This window comes from Patagioenas fasciata, chromosome 20, assembly GCF_037038585.1.
Source record: "Patagioenas fasciata isolate bPatFas1 chromosome 20, bPatFas1.hap1, whole genome shotgun sequence".
Lineage (NCBI taxonomy): Eukaryota > Metazoa > Chordata > Aves > Columbiformes > Columbidae > Patagioenas > Patagioenas fasciata.
Window position 1 is genome coordinate 8,337,162 of NC_092539.1, and position 15,300 is coordinate 8,352,461.

Consider the following 15,300-nt stretch of genomic DNA (forward strand, 5'->3'; position numbering starts at 1 on the left):
GGGTTTTCTTCCAACCCATGGGGAACACTCGTCCCAGCACACACGCAACACCATCAGGTTGTCAGGAAGCAATGTGGCTGAAAACACACGCTTTAACAATTACACAAAGGAGTTAGTTTTATTAAACCGCTTAATTACAAAAAGAAATGGAATGGAAGAACAATGGATCAGAAGTTATGGCAAAATTCACATTCTAAGGAAGGAGACGCTACAGCAGAACACCAGAGAAGTTCAACGCAGCCGCCAGAATGCACGGGCAGCTCCGCGGTGGCCACAACACCTGGAACAACTGCAAAGGGAACGGGCAGAAGCACTGAATGTGCTGTTTTGGAAGGAAACTGCGAGTAACCGAGTGTCCCTCCCTGCAGCCCAGTCACCTCCAGACTTATCAGGTGAAATTAGGAACCAAAAGAAATGCCAGATTGATGTTGGCTCAGGCTGCGTGAGCAGAAAGTTTCTGTGTAAACACTGGAAAAGGAAGCAGATTAACTGAGGTGCTTCTATCCACAGTCTTGAGCAAGTGGCACCATCAATACCTCAGTCCGATTCCTTGGTTTTCCACACTGGTCTTGGATAAGGGGCTCCTGGGAGCCTCTTTCAAGCAACTATGAGCATGAAGTTCAAGTTCGTGAAGCGCTCTGACAGTGTAAATACTACAAGCTTCTTACTCTAGTTCAGTAGAACGGAGGTTGTCAGATGCCATCCTGAGAGAGCTTTAAAGCAGCCAAAACGTCAATAAGCTTGGCAAGTGGTGTAAAAACCCTCCAAACACTCACTGTCCCCACATTTGGCTCGAGTTTATCCCACAAAAGTTCAAGTCCCAACACTCCAGATTGAACTTGCTGATAGAAATACTTTGTTTCCAATGTCTGGAGAAAAGCAAATGTTTGGTAAATAAAAACAACTGAAATAAACTTTAAAAAGACAGACCCAAACAACCATGACTGACCTGATTAAAGTACAACAAACTCAATGCTGACCTGACATAACCTGGTGAAGTACTTCCCATGTGAGTCATTCACATTTTAACAGAAAAAAATCTGCAGGAATGCTCTGTTGTGGTTGCTGGGTTGTTTTTTTCTCTTCCTACAGCTTCCACATGGAAACAAACTGGATTTCTAACAAACTCTACACATAACTACCACGCAAAAGCAAACCTAACTCTAATTTGTTAGAACAATCAGCTTTGTTATTTACTTATCGCGTTCTCTTAAGGGCGAGGAACACTCATGGCAACGTCCCAGGGTGGAGAAAGCACCCGGGCCACCCAGTGAGCAGAAACTTGTCACCACAGCTCCAGTGCCTTCTCCTGGCAGCGGGAGACGATCGATACAGCAGGTGGAAGACGTCCAGCAGCCAGGAGGAACAGCTTCAGCAGCAGAGGATCCTCTTCAGGAGTGCTCCACGGGGCCTGCCCCGTGCCCATTGACATGGGGGTGCGACGGGGTTGAGCTCTGGGAGGTGGTGACGCTCTGCTCTGCCGTGGCAGCTGTCAGAGGCATGGAGAGGCTTTCGGGGGAGAGCGTGGCAAAGTCTTGTCTCCAGTAGGCTTCGCACAGCGGCAGATCATTGCTGTCACACAGACTGTAGCTTTCCAGAACAAACAACCCCAAGAAGGAGAGACAGCCGGGGCAGGAGGGAGGGAGAGGTTGGGAGAAGCAAGACAGAAGCAAAGCATTAAGAAAATGGCAAAAAAAGCCAATCACGGAGGTAAGGTCTGTGATCACAAATTCATCAAAAGTCTTGTGAAACTGGGCTTCCCTAAGATACTCTTAAGGGTTGGTCTTGAACTTCATGCATCAGGGGAATTTCAGAGACAGAACTGTTGCTACAGATTGAACTGGGAGCTCAATTCTCATCCAGATGCTCTGAGTCCCCAAAGAGATCTGGGCTGAAGTTGGCACCCCAAAGATGGGAGTTCTGCTACTGATTTGAGTGAGGCAATGAACTCATCCAGAATTTTTCTACTTTGAATTAGATCACAACCCATGTGATGAAAAAAAAATAGAAATCCTGCTCTAAATTGAAGTTCAGCAGAAAAGCTAGCACAATTGTTTTAGGGCCTGCCCCTGTGAGGATAAAGAAGAAGCCTCTTTGCACCCTTGCCCTTTCAATAAAGTGCTCCACAGAACATCTGGGTCTTCTACTGAAGCTCCCCAGCCTCATTATAACATACTGATGGCTCCTACCATTTTCAGTAGAACCTGAGCTGTTCTAAAAGCAGCTTGGTGGATTTGACCACTGTAGAGCTGGATGAACTAAGAGCATGGGAAAGTCATGCTTTTAAACAACTGGCTCATTCTTGCCTGTGCTCTGAGGAAAACATAATGTGGAAGGGCCAAAACTAAAAATTATGAAAGAAAAGGGAACAAAACCAAAACAAATTCCAAAGAGAGGAAGGAGCTGTGCACAGAGACACCCAAGACAAAGTGAGCGCTGGAGCAGAAAGCAGCTTGCGTTCAAAGTAAAACAAACCCAATGGGTCAAGTGATTTTGTTGTTGCAGCTTTATTTACATTTTTAATGTATGGACTTGATTCGATGCTTTGGGGAATATTTTAAGTGTAGAGATACGAGACACTTCAAATTGCACAAACATGAAACATGTTGAGATTTAACCCCACACTCAAGACAGCTCCTGTGATCTCAGAGGAGGGAGCGATGGAACATAAACACAAGTTTTGGGGTTAGGATGAGAGAAGGCAAGCTGGAGTTGGAGTTACCGCTTTGGGGGATAAGCACACACAGCACTAATTGCAAGAGTCTACTTCTGAGCTCTCTTCTGGCTGGATACAGGTTTTATATCTGAGGCCTTTGTAAAATCCCTTGGATGCTCACCCTTCCCGACAGTCCCCAACACACCGTGAGGATGGGTTCAATCCGCAAAGACCTTCAAGGCTGAACCAGAACTATGAGTCGTCTGTCAGTCTCAGACCTCAGGCCATTGTTTTCAAGAAGAACCTGGCCAGAGCACCCACCACATTTTGGCAGGTGCCAACATTTTATCTGCATGAGAAGCATAAGTGTTTCTCCTGCTGCTCCAGTTAGAACAGGCCCAAAAGTCTAAGCTTTGCCTCTCACCTAACACTCCTCAGAAGTCAGGGTGAATGTGCAGCTGCTGCCCAGCCCACAGGAGCACTGCCCAGCCTGCTGCTCTGCCCTTCGACTGTGGGTTTGTCACTGCCAGGAAGGGACCTTCCCGCTCCCCTCAGGGCAGCAGGCCAGGTCTGTGCGCAGAGGAACAGCTCTAGGAAACTACCTGAACATGGACTGAAAGCAAAGCTTCCTTCAGAACAATCTATTCAGCTTTAGTGTCACAGTCCTGCTTCCAGGTCTCATCAAAACCTCCACATCCACATAAAAAACCTGGCAATGAAACCTGACCTTACGCCTGAGACACATCCTGTTAGTTACGCGGGACTGTGCACCTCTTGATAAATCCTGCAGGATCAAGCCCCATGAGAAAGTAATGGATGGTGCAGAGAGGCGACCCCAGCTGGGCTCCCAGGTCAGCACAGAACGTGCGTTTGTGTGCAAACCAGCTATTGCATTTACAGCCATTTAAACACGATTATCACTCTGTGACTATGTGACATAACATAAACCCTTTTTCCCACATTAGACAATAAGCTTTCATTAAAAATATCTTAGTGCTCTAATTATAAAAGGACTGAATAAATCACTGTTTCTATATTTACACACACATGCAATTTCTTTGGTGCAGAAAGACAGGAAAAAGCACAGAAAGGGAACAAGTGCTAAAAGCAAATGATCAAGTGCTACATGACATGAGGCTTCAGTGGAGGGATCACAGCTCTGCAGAGCTGCCAAGTTTCCTCCCCTCGTGATGACTCTTTTAAGAGCCCAAAGGCAAATCCATTTGGTGTACGCCAATGGTCACACTTAAGTGCCAGCTCTGTTACAAAAGGTAATAGAGGCACCAGGTGAACAGACCACACGGCAGCACGGTTAGAACCTCTTATTCCAGAAGTTAAAGCTACTGCCAGAGCAGTCACAGGCTGGTGACAGCACGAGAGGAGCACGTCTGGCACACGTGAGGCACTGTCAGCTCACGCCGCATCATGGTGGATGCAGCTCATCACTGTGCTGTATGCAGCCTAAGTCATGGGCGCACCCCTGAGCTACCAAGGCACGGGCTGGTGCTTGGGTTTACGACCACCCCTCTTCATTCCCGAGATATTCCTAGGATCCCTTGCCACGTCCCAAAAAATTGTGTAAAGTTTGAAAAACAACTCTAAACCTGTACCTCAAATTGTCTTCCTATGTTGCAACAATTCCTAAGCTATATCAATATCTTTTTACTCTTGAAAAGTGTAAATTACCCATACATAATGGCCTAACTTCCAAAGATATTGAGCCATTAGGGGTTTAGTTGACTTAGATGGGGTTATAGACATTCAGTATTTTTAGAAAGAAGGGAAAAGCAAAAATAGAAAATCTGGTCATTAAGATTTTAAATAAAATTTTGAAAATTTCAGTTCTTGTTTAAAAGTCATAGCACTATTGCACTGACTTTACATAGCTGGGATAGTGCAGCCAAAATAATCAGGTTCTCATTTGTTTTCTCCTGCTTTCATTTACTGCATCATCAACTAGAAGTGCTGGAGTGCAGAAAATAAAATTAAAAAATAAAGTGTCTGAATTCTCTGAAATCTGTTTCCTATGAGTCTTTTTAAAAAATATTAAAAATCCCACAAACAAATCAGTAATAAGTCTTCCATAGAAAATCCTATGACAATGCTTCAGAATTCAACAAAACTGAGCGTGTCTTTTTCGCTCATTTCAAATGTCCCCCCAGCAGGACTCCAGGCAGCCAGGGGCAGTGAACTACAAGGGTGAAGGCACAACGTGTTACGTGGTCACTTGTGAAAGAACTCCCCATGAAGATGTGATCTCATCTAACATGAGGATCCAGCTCAGCAAGTTAGTCTCTCCAAGGAAAGAGAGAGGCTTCTCCAGAGGGATAGTCAGAGAGAAGCCTACACCCTCAAGGAGGCTGATCTCCTTTTACAAAGGAAGCTGAAACAAATTATCTGTTGAACCTACTGAACTAAAGCAGGCACCTAGAGCTGGATGCTGTGAATACCTCCTTCACTATGGCATTTATACCCTGTAGGGTATCTACAAAGAAAAGGCAGTGGCTTTACTTACAGAAAAAGAGTTTGACCCAATTAAAAACAGCAGTGAAGTTTTGCTGGGAACATTCTCAAGACCTACACTGTAAGGACTACTTGTTTGTCTGGACTAACTACCCCAAAAGAGTTGGACTCATAAGGCAGAAATCCGCTGCCTTATTTGTACCTGGAAGAGTAATATTCTTCTTCTAGCTCGTACAGGTCAATGGAGATCTCATCACGTAGTGCAATCAGCTTCTTGTCACATTCCTCCTGCAAACTTCTCAGCTGCTGGTTGCGCTGGTTGATAGCTTCATTCACAGAGGGGAAATCATTGAGGATCAAGAACTGCTTCAGGTCAGACACAAGTTTCATCAGGGACTCACCAGCTCGGACCTTGTAGAGGGGAGAAAAATCATATAGCATGTAGCGTATCTAAACAGTACTTTGCTCCAAGTCTTAAACAAGATCTCCCAAGCTGCTCCTTCAGCACAAGCCTCGAGTAAAGCAGAAACTCCCACATTACATAAGGATTCTGACAGAAGCCTGTAGCTCACAAGCCAGGTTACCCAGGCTTTTCCCCTAGCAAAAGAATTCACCCAGTAGCCACCCTAAATCCCAAGTTACTCCTTGTGAGTGTTACAAAGACTGCCCTAGATGCAGTAATGAACCCAACAGCTCCCGAATGAAGTGCTGCCCGCTAATTTGAACCACAGAGCGCTACTCACAATGTTTGCAGCTCGGACGTGCATCTCGTAGTTATCTTGTTCACCCTGAGTTGCTCGAGATACTTGAGTTTCATCCTCAATCTAAAGAAAAAAGTATACACATCCACCTTTACATACTAGAATCATGATACATGATTACTGCATTATAAGGCATCTCATTTCAGTTCAATCCACACGTGGAATCCCTGAGGAGGCCTCTGGACTAGACGACACCCCCCGATCATCTTTACTACCATCCCCATTTGGTTCTCCCCAGTTCAGCAACATTGCTTGTCTGCCCACAGCTGGGAGCAGGGAGGCCAGAAGCAGCCGGGGAGAACTGAGAGAATAAACCCTCTTCATTTCCTCACAGCCGCTCTCAAGGGAGAGGGGAGAAATATCCCCCCTGTCAGTCCCTGTCCTCCCCTCATGGCGGCTCCTTCTCCCCTCAGGGGCTTCGCTCTCAGAGCCGCCCTCTCTCCCCTCAGGGCCCTTGTTCTCCCCTCACACCTCAGGGGCTTTTCTCTTCCCTCAGGGCCGCCCTCTCTCCCCTCAGGGGCCCCAGTCTCCCTTCAAAGTCACCCCCGGGGAACCCCCCCCGCGCAGGGCTCGGCTACAACCCAGGCCAACCTTGGCTGTCTTGATGATTTCGGTGAAGTTGTCCAGGATGGACTTGACATCGTCCTTGAGGCGCTTGTTGTAGGACTGCAGCAGCGTCTCCTTGCTCTGCGGCAGCACCCGCTGCTGCGCCATGGCTTCCCGCGCGCTCGGCCCCGCCCCCTCAAGCCCCACCCCGGCTCCGCCCCGCGGTCCTCTCGCGAGACCTCGCGCCCCATAGATATTTCCCGGCATGCATTGCTGCCTCTTTCTCTTCCTCAGTCCAAGATGGTGAGTGGCAGCGGGATCCGGGTGGGGTTGGGGGTCATCCGCCGCCATCCGTCCCCATCGCTGCGCGGCGGCCTGGCACGGAGAACCGCGCGGGTGCTCGAAAGCCTGAGGGGGTGGTGGAGGGGTGTTTCGTGCCCGGTTTGCCGTGGCCGGGGATGATTCCGGGGGAGGCCGGATCTGGGCCTACCCGCCGGTAGCGCGGCGCCGCCCGGCCCAGCGACCGGGGCTTCTCCCGGCTCAGGCTGCGAGAGTGGGGCAGGCCGGCCAGACCGCTGCGTTTTTCCCGGTGTAAGGCGAATCTCGCCCGGGCTCGGTGTCCGGTAACCGCGGTGGGTTTTGGGGAGCGCCAGCTGCTCCTTGGGCGATTCCATACCCGCTAAGGAGAGCAAGATGCGATACCAAACCGTGTTCTTCTCAAGGAGGTTTATAAACCTTTCTATGTCAAAGCGAAGGACTTGCTGTCTCTAGGAGAACAAGGCTGCCAGGCTGGGGCAATGCCTGGGAAAACGCATTTGCAGGTGGGACTGAAAGCTCATTTAAGTACACAGCTATGAGAGGAAAAAGATGGAAAGAGTGTATTTCTTACTTGCAGCCGAAAGGAAAGAAGGCCAAGGGCAAGAAGGTGGCACCAGCCCCTGCTGTAGTCAAGAAGCAGGAGGCCAAGAAGGTTGTCAACCCCCTCTTTGAGAAGAGGCCCAAGAACTTTGGCATTGGTGAGTAAGTAGAAATTTGGGATACTTGTTCAGGGGTTTTTTGGTTTAGAGACAGATGTCTAAATTGTAAACAGAAGTGTGTTATAATAAAGCTATAGTGTGAAGAGTGATGAAGGCAGTTACCTTGTGATTAAGAGCTGACCTTCGTTAGGGGTATGAAGGTGGCTATAGACAATTTGCTCAATTTTCCATATTGAAAAGATCCTTATGTGATTCTGTTGTGATGAATCTCGTGCTTTTGCACATGGTGTAGTAAGTCAGTTCAGATTTCTGTAGTGCTGTTTTTGTATGGTGTGCAGATGATGTGAAAGAATATTTGCTATCTGAGTGATAGTGCTGACATATCACCACCAAGATCACTGATGCACTCCTGCCCGTTCCACGCTGCTGCTCTGTGGGTGAGGAACAACTTTGAATTAAAGTCTGTATTTTCAGGACAGGATATCCAGCCGAAGCGTGATCTCACACGTTTTGTGAAATGGCCACGCTACATCAGGCTGCAGCGCCAGAGGTCCATTCTCTACAAACGCTTGAAGGTGCCTCCTGCCATTAACCAGTTCACTCAGGCCTTGGACCGCCAGACAGGTAAGGATGTGCCCCAAAAATTGTCTTGGCTTGGGTCATTATTGGTATATGTATCAGCAAAGGAAAGAAATGAAAATAAGACAGTAAGGGCAAGCTGGAGAGTGTCTTTGGAAGCCTTTCAGGCTTTAATAGTGACTGGGGTGATGTCAACAGCAAGCTGCTGTCTGAATTTGCTGCCTTAATTCTTGATAGGAATAGACAATACCCAAGTTCCTATTTAATGACCCAAACCCAGGATTATCTTAACTGCATGTTTCCATTGGAGTCCATTCTTCCAGCTTGTAGAACACAGAATGTAGACAGAACACAGATGTAGAACACAGAAGATTCTTTTAAATGTGTAAACAGATAGTTTGAGAAGTCTGAGTGCAGGCTCTCGCAGGCTGACACTGAAACGGGAAGATAAGACTTCAGGGTCTTCTGTGAAGAAGTAAATAGGCTTTTCCAGGTGACAGTGTCTATGCTGTTTGCTTTAAAGGAGAAAGTTCACCACCTTTCACTGTAATTGCTGTGAGAGTCCACAGCCATTTCTTCATCCATGTGGTGCAGAGATGCACGTAGAGGTAGATACGAGCTCTGCAGGCACCCTGCTACCTCTGCCCTTGCACTGTGCAAATGATGCCAACCTTGCAGTCTAAATACATTTGATGACAACCACCAAGATCGCTGATGCACTGCAGTCTTTCTAAAAGTAATGCTCAAGATTCTTTTTAGTTCATGCAGCTAATTAACCAGTACATGTTCTCTTCCAGCTACGCAGCTCCTGAAGCTGGCGCACAAATACAGGCCAGAAAACAAGCAAGAGAAGAAGCAGAGGCTACTGGCTCGTGCTGAGCAGAAAGCTGCAGGAAAGGGAGATGCTCCAACTAAGCGGCCACCAGTCCTCCGAGCAGGTAATTTTGTATGTGGACTTGGCTGTTTGCATGTAAGGGAGTGTGGTATTTAGTTAGAAAACTCAAGAGTTGGTGCTCTACTCCAGCCACACAGGATTGGACAAGCTATTGCAATGATGTATGAATTTCTTCACCTGAGCTCAAAGTGAAGAGCAAAATAGACGAGCTTTTTAACCCTGAGCTTTAGCACATTGTCCATGGAATATTATCTCTCTGCTACTGAATGGATGTGAAAAGTTTTCATACTGTTGATAATGAAGCTGCACTGTGTGGAATCTGAGCTGGTTGCATGAGGCTTAAATGAAAGCTCTGAACACAGACTGAGTGGAATCAAAGCTTACCTGTAACTTGTTTTTCAGGTATTAACACTGTCACAACTCTGGTAGAGAACAAGAAAGCTCAGCTTGTCGTTATTGCCCACGATGTAGACCCCATTGAGGTAAGTGGGCTAACTGGAATATGTTACCGGTGTGACTTAAGCTGAGGTCGGAACTGGGCTTGGGGTGAAAATGCATTTTAGGATAAATTTATTGTGTGAAAAAATTAAACATAAAAACTCTTATTTACCAGAACTGGAATGCTCATGCATGTTCATAGTTACAAGGAGGCTTGGCCTTTGCAATGATGTATGAATTTCTTCACCTGAATCAACAATGAAGAGCAAAACGAGCTTTTTAACACTGAGCAATTGCCACAGTCCAAGCTGATTCACAGAATAAGAATGTTTGCCCTCAGTTATACAGCATACTCTCTTTCTTTTCAGCTGGTGGTCTTCTTGCCAGCTCTGTGCCGTAAAATGGGAGTGCCGTACTGCATCATCAAAGGCAAAGCCAGACTGGGCCGACTGGTCCACAGGAAAACTTGCACCTCTGTTGCTTTCACCCAAGTTAACCCGTAAGTATTCTGTGTGCAGCCTTGCTTCCCTGTAGTGGAGAAAGCAACTGTTTGTACTTGAGTCTCTCTAGTTTCAGGTAGTAACACTAAATAAAATACTACCTCTGTAATGTGTAATATAGATGTTCTTTGTTATGAAGAGCTCTACTGGATCCTGATTATTTTAATTTACTGAAATGGATGGCTATTTTAAAGTGTGTAGATTGAACTGTTTATTTTAATCTGAGCAGAGCATCTTCCTAAAGCACTGATGGTTGGGGTGGTTAACCCTTTGCATATGATGCTTATGCTTAACTTGAAAAATCACATTGCCACTTCGAGCACCTAAATCCTGAGGTGAAAGATGTATGGAAAATGTTAAATTGAGGCTCTAAAGGAATTAAAACTTATCACCAACAGGGAGGATAAGGGAGCCCTTGCAAAGCTGGTGGAGGCTGTTAAGACCAACTACAATGACAGATATGATGAGGTAAGATTCTCCATGCTTCCAGCCTTTTAATTTATACCTGTTACCCTCCCCAACATCTTCCCAGTGAAATGCAGATTATTTCAGACATAGTGACATCAGATTTGAGCCTATTGAGGGTGTTGTACCTAGATTTGCTTACAGTGTATCCAGATTCTTTACCTGAGTGTGGGGTAAATTGTGAACACTGTCATCAAGTTAGAAGTAAATGGAGCTATAGCAGGGCTAGGATGGAGCTAAGCAACAGCTTCAGCTCATCCCCCAAATCCAGATGTTAAGTGATGGCAGAATCCAGCACCATTCATGGGGAAAAAATTTAAACTCTTGTATCTGTGCTCTGAAGTGTAGTTCCCTGCTTGACTCTGGGACTTTGTAGTTGAGGGAGCTCTTCCCCTTGTGCAGCGTGGAGTGGAATAATTGAGCAAGTGGACTGAATGATGTATTAAGAGATTGTATGAGACATCTAACCTGTTCTTTCTTTGCAGATCCGTCGTCACTGGGGTGGTAACGTCTTGGGTCCAAAATCAGTGGCTCGCATTGCTAAGCTTGAAAAAGCAAAGGCTAAGGAACTGGCTACCAAGCTGGGCTGAAGATGTACTGGATTGGTACCACGTTTTCTGTACATAAAAATAAACCCCAGATGAAGTTTCAGTGGTCTCTTATAACACTTCACCAGGTGTGGGGTCTGTAATGTGTCTTCTGGGGCAAGACTGGTCAGCGAAGGCTGAAGTGGGAGAAGAATCTGGACCTTCTTGTCCTTCTGTTCTTTCCAGGCTGCTGACATGGTCTTGCAGCATTGTTGGACGCTACCAAGCTTGGTATGGCTCCAGCTGAGGTAGCTGCTTGTTTTGGCTACTCATGCTCTTGCAAAGCCACAGGCTGCTTTACCCAGCTAGACTGGAGTAGCCACAATAACCTTTAGTGCAGGTCTGTTGCTGTTAAGGTGTAAGGTGCACAACACAAGTCACAAGGTACCAATAGACCCTTTGTTTATTCTGATGCAACTGCTGTGACCCACTCCTGACTTAGGAATGACTACTCAGTGTAAAGCATTTGATTCACAAAATCCCTTGCTGTCTTTTGGAAAATGCAGCAGTGGAGGAGTTACAACCACCACCCACAATAGAAAATTGTATCCTGAGATGTCTAGAGAAGCTGATTTATGCATTAGTCCCAACAGCCACTTAAAATTTTGAAGTTCAGTGCTTCCAAGCTGCAGCCAAATCACACTGGTAGGAGCTCAGTCTGTCTCCTGCTAAAGTCTGTCTATAGCTCGATCGCTGCATGCGTTTACTGAACATGCCCTGAACCTCTGAGTGCTGTCTTCTACAAAAGTCAGCTCTTGGTCATAGGACAGAAGAGATCAGCCCTTCCCTTCACAGAGGCATCTTCTGTATAAATTTTCTGTACCACAAGAATGAAGTTGCAGCACATAAGCCATACCTATGAAAGAGAACAAAACCACACATTTACACCTTTCTACGACTGACTCGACCTCCCAAACTGTGCTATGGTGCAATAAAACAATTATTTCAAATCACTGTGCAAATGTTAAAGTTTTAGGCAGGGGTAAGAATGCCAGGCAGAGCTTTTGGCTGATGGGATGGGATGTGGAAGGTGGATGGGACACCGGCTGTGACTCACCAGGTGATAATGTACTGCATGTGCTCGTTCCTCAGGCTGACTCTGGTCTGGCCCCCGATGGGCCCCCCTGGGACTGTGCTTCCTGCAGGTACAACACAGGGTACAAGTTAAATCTCTAGTTGCACCATGTAGAGCTGCCCTTGCTGTGAGCAAGGGAATGATGGTGGGAAGTCTCTCCCTGCTCCTCTTTCTCAGGAAATGGTGTTCCCAATTTGCCAGCAAAGCCAGAGCTGTGGGGCAGGTGGCTGGTTGTGCTTGACCCACACCTGCATCTCTTGCAGCATTCACCCCCCCAGTGCTGCCTGTCACCTTCAGACGAGCAAACCTAGCAGAGTACACAAAGATGCAATATCTTAGACTCAAAGGTCTTTTCTAACACACGATTCATGATTCTACCTTTCCGAGTGCCCTGGGGAAATAACGAACTAAACGGAAAGGGAGACCGACGTGATTTAGAGATGGGGTTGGGTTCCTCTGTGACTTACTGAAATCTGCGTCGATAAAGATGGGCTCAGCGCCGGTCACCTTGGCCATCGCCTCCAGGTCACGGTAGTGCCAGCGGTTTTTCTCTATGTTATTTTCAGGCACAAAAGGTTTCCGGGTTTCCGATAACCTCACCACCCCAGTGAGATCAATTTCATCCTCAATCTGAAGAGAAGTGCAAGGGAGAAAAAAGGAATGTCAAGGTTCTTTTCATATTCTGGCACACCAGGTCCTGGTAGAAAAATATGGCACTTGTAGGGCCTAATTGTTAGAGTTGTGCCCTGCAGTGGGGCAGTGCTGTCACAGCAGGGAAAAAAGCAGATCAAGAACACCATCTTGTTTGTGAAAATAACATTACTCACTTAAAAAATGTGGGAAGAACAGGTTTATTTTTGAGAAGTGCAATGACTCTATTTAAGTAATGTCCCATGATTTTGAAAGTGGCCTCTGCCTTTCTGAGTTTGTCAATAGTGCCTCTGGGTGATCACCGGGCAGAAGGTGACACACAACATTTCCTGTACCCCCCTTACCTGTCCCTTCAGCCTGGTCTCCGGTTTCAATTTCTTTTTGGGCACAAATCCTCGGTTGACTAAAATCGTGACCCTGGAGTTACATAAAGAAGTAAGGCCCATGAGTGAAATGAAATTTATGTTTGCTTCTGCCTAGAACTAAGTGCCAAAGAAAGAAGCAACCCGTACATTTAGTGCCCCTTTTTCTGTCAGAGTGCACATTATAAGGGAATTTAAATACAGTTTTGAATTAAGCCTCAGTGACCTAAAGACTCTGAGAGATGCCTTTTAAGGGAGAAATTTATATAAACTCAACCACCGCGATTCAGCTTTTCAAACCAGAAGCGAGTTGCTCACATGAACATGACTTTAACTAACTTACCCTAGTTCTGTGCAGTAGAAAGGAGTAACGACATTTGCTCCATTCTCTGGGTGGGATGTGAGCCGCCCAGCTTCTCTGGTTTCTCGCTCAGGGTCCACAAGTGACCGCGGCAAAATGTAGAGCTCCTTGGAGTGGTCAAAATGCCCCCGGACCTTTACAGGTCTGTACTCCAGTTCCTTCAGTTCCATGGGGCTGCATGGAACAGGATGAAAACAAAATCATGGCTGTGACAGGCAAATCACATTAGGGCAAATTGTAGGATTCTCCTTTCCCCAGCACACTGTCAGCTCTGCAGACAAACTATCTCAGCTTTCTTACTCTAATGTCAGAGGGATGGGCTCTGCTGTAATTCTTGAGGCCAGTTGTGCAATCAAATCCAGTTTCCACTTGCGTCGCTGAACCTGAAAGCGCACAAACACAAAAGTAATTCCTCATGGTAGAACAGAGCAATGTAATAATCCCGCGAAGCCTTAAAATCTTTGTCATGATTTTCTCCCCAGACACGGCTTAAAACTGGGTAATTAGAGATATGAAAGAGGAGGCCACTGGCTTCATTTTGGGGAAATATTTATAGCAAAATAAAAGTGTAAAAAATAAGCAGCTCTCCTTTAAAGACTTACAAATGGACACTTGGAATATAGAAAGGTAAATTAACAGCAAGTCTTTATCCTGCCTGTGATTTGAACTGGGTTAAACAGCCAGAGATGGAAAACCCCGACAGTCCTCGAGTGCTCATCCCTTGAAAAAAATGCAATATTTATTGGTACCTGCCAAGTGCCGAGACAGAACGTGGCCAGAGGGACCAGGAGAAGGCCCCATTTGACTAAAACATCCTCTCCAGATGTGTCAGCAGCTGCTGTAGAACTTCGTGGTCTGCAGAACCTCAAACACAGGTCTAGAGAAAAACAGAATGAGGAACAGGATTTGTACAGGAGAGAAGATGCCAAATTCCTGCAGGAAATGTCATCCCTCAGTATAAAGTCAAAACAAATCCGAAACACAAACAAATCTTTTCTTACCTTTAGTCTGCTGGACCAGCCCAGAGCCTGCTTTACTCAGGGGATAGCCAAAAAACGTTCTTCTGATCAAGCACTGTGATACCTACACGAAACAAAAAAGATCCTTTATAGTGTCTCTGCTTTGTAAAATTTGTATTAGATTATATCAGTTGCCTCAGTGATTGCAGAGAGTTCTGTTTACTCATTGACTTAAATCCCATCTGAGCAACCACTTGAGAAACACTACAGACAAGGTTAGAATTTAAAATAAACAAAACAAAAAATGATCTTTCCCTTTCCAGCCATGCTATCAGCAAACACACACACCATCTTAATTTGTTCTTGCAATAAATACCAGCCGAGCACCTGCCCTCCCGCTCCCTCCCCTTCCCAGACACATTTACAGCCTTTTTGCCACCGATTCCTCTCATTTTTTCCCACCGATTCTCCCCAGACAGTGAAATCGGTCCCCACACCGCGACGGAGGCACCGACCCACGGCAAAGGCCTCGGGCAGGACCGGGGTCTTACCCGGCCCGGCCCCGCTTCCCTCACCCGGCCCCGTTCCCCTCAGGCCTCACCCGTTCCCCCCACTCGGCCCCGTTCCCCTCAGGCCTCACCCGTTCCCCCCACTCGGCCCCGTTCCCCTCACCCGGTCCCGCTCCCCTCACCCGGTCCCGCTCCCCTCAGCCGGTCCCGCTCCCCTCAGCCGGTCCCGCTCCCCTCAGCCGGCCCCGCTCCCCTCACCCGGCCCCGCTCCCATCAGGCCTCACCCGTTCCCCTCACTCGGCCCCGTTCCCCTCACTCGGCCCCGTTCCCCTCACTCGGCCCCGTTCCCCTCACCCGTTCCCGTCGCTCCCGCAGCAGCCGCGGCCCCACGCGCAGCAGCAGCCACCCCGTCGCCATGGCAACGCCGCCACCGTTCCCCGCGCCGCCGCCGGCCCCTGGCCCAGACAGTCCCGGCGCGGGCGGGCTCCTCTCTAGCCACCCCTCTCTATGGTGCCG

At 47.2% G+C, this 15,300-nt stretch overlaps 3 protein-coding genes and 4 non-coding genes across 8 annotated transcripts; 5 read left to right on the forward strand and 2 right to left on the reverse strand.

Moving 5' to 3' along the window:
• Window positions 1-91: 91 nt before the first annotated feature.
• Window positions 92-6,616, reverse strand: MED22 (mediator complex subunit 22). 2 transcript variants are annotated; one of them, XM_065853673.2, is made up of 4 exons: window positions 6,472-6,616; window positions 5,863-5,943; window positions 5,322-5,530; window positions 92-1,584 (listed from the first exon to the last, which is right to left on the reverse strand). In XM_065853673.2, the coding sequence occupies exons 1-4, from the start codon at window positions 6,592-6,594 to the stop codon at window positions 1,392-1,394; spliced, it is 606 nt and encodes a 201-aa protein (XP_065709745.1). In that variant the 5' UTR covers window positions 6,595-6,616; the 3' UTR covers window positions 92-1,391. The 2 variants fall into 2 exon arrangements, with proteins under 2 accessions (XP_065709745.1, XP_065709744.1); XM_065853672.2 differs by having other exon boundaries at window positions 92-1,590.
• Window positions 6,617-6,705: 89 nt separating this feature from the next.
• On the forward strand, window positions 6,706-10,931 carry RPL7A (ribosomal protein L7a). The gene is made up of 8 exons (XM_065853668.2): window positions 6,706-6,729; window positions 7,322-7,442; window positions 7,878-8,027; window positions 8,780-8,920; window positions 9,280-9,359; window positions 9,684-9,814; window positions 10,214-10,283; window positions 10,766-10,931. Exons 1-8 carry the CDS (start codon window positions 6,727-6,729, stop codon window positions 10,868-10,870), a joined length of 801 nt encoding a protein of 266 aa, XP_065709740.1. The 5' UTR covers window positions 6,706-6,726; the 3' UTR covers window positions 10,871-10,931.
• Window positions 7,737-7,809, forward strand: LOC136110638 (small nucleolar RNA SNORD24). The gene has a single exon (XR_010652644.1). It is a non-coding gene; the product is annotated as a small nucleolar RNA SNORD24 (small nucleolar RNA).
• Window positions 8,638-8,701, forward strand: LOC136110639 (small nucleolar RNA SNORD24). The gene has a single exon (XR_010652645.1). It is a non-coding gene; the product is annotated as a small nucleolar RNA SNORD24 (small nucleolar RNA).
• LOC136110637 (small nucleolar RNA SNORD36) lies at window positions 9,029-9,105 on the forward strand. Its single transcript, XR_010652643.1, has one exon. It is a non-coding gene; the product is annotated as a small nucleolar RNA SNORD36 (small nucleolar RNA).
• On the forward strand, window positions 9,537-9,609 carry LOC136110631 (small nucleolar RNA SNORD36). The gene has a single exon (XR_010652637.1). It is a non-coding gene; the product is annotated as a small nucleolar RNA SNORD36 (small nucleolar RNA).
• Window positions 10,932-11,252: 321 nt separating the features above from the next.
• Window positions 11,253-15,299, reverse strand: SURF1 (SURF1 cytochrome c oxidase assembly factor). The gene is made up of 9 exons (XM_065853664.2): window positions 15,139-15,299; window positions 14,318-14,399; window positions 14,066-14,193; window positions 13,617-13,699; window positions 13,299-13,490; window positions 12,938-13,010; window positions 12,410-12,572; window positions 11,925-12,006; window positions 11,253-11,723 (listed from the first exon to the last, which is right to left on the reverse strand). The coding sequence occupies exons 1-9, from the start codon at window positions 15,199-15,201 to the stop codon at window positions 11,657-11,659; spliced, it is 933 nt and encodes a 310-aa protein (XP_065709736.1). The 5' UTR covers window positions 15,202-15,299; the 3' UTR covers window positions 11,253-11,656.
• Window position 15,300: the final 1 nt, after the last annotated feature.

Excerpts from the sequence above, each read along its gene's own strand:
- MED22 (XM_065853672.2), bottom strand. The coding sequence starts at position 6,594 with ATGGCGCAGCAGCGGGTGCTGCCGCAGAGCAAGGAGACGCTGCTGCAG. Across the intron at positions 5,531-5,862 it reads ACGTCCGAGCTGCAAACATT|GTCCGAGCTGGTGAGTCCCT; the intron begins GTGAGTAGCGCT and ends CCCCTCTACAAG. Across the intron at positions 1,591-5,321 it reads GAAGAATATTACTCTTCCAG|CTACAGTCTGTGTGACAGCA; the intron begins GTACAAATAAGG and ends TGTTCTGGAAAG.
- SURF1 (XM_065853664.2), bottom strand. The coding sequence starts at position 15,201 with ATGGCGACGGGGTGGCTGCTGCTGCGCGTGGGGCCGCGGCTGCTGCGG. Across the intron at positions 14,194-14,317 it reads GCTGGTCCAGCAGACTAAAG|ACCTGTGTTTGAGGTTCTGC; the intron begins GTAAGAAAAGAT and ends GTTTTTCTCTAG. Across the intron at positions 13,700-14,065 it reads TCTGTCTCGGCACTTGGCAG|GTTCAGCGACGCAAGTGGAA; the intron begins GTACCAATAAAT and ends GTGCGCTTTCAG.
- RPL7A (XM_065853668.2), top strand. Across the intron at positions 8,028-8,779 it reads GGCCTTGGACCGCCAGACAG|CTACGCAGCTCCTGAAGCTG; the intron begins GTAAGGATGTGC and ends GTTCTCTTCCAG. Across the intron at positions 9,360-9,683 it reads ACGATGTAGACCCCATTGAG|CTGGTGGTCTTCTTGCCAGC; the intron begins GTAAGTGGGCTA and ends CTTTCTTTTCAG.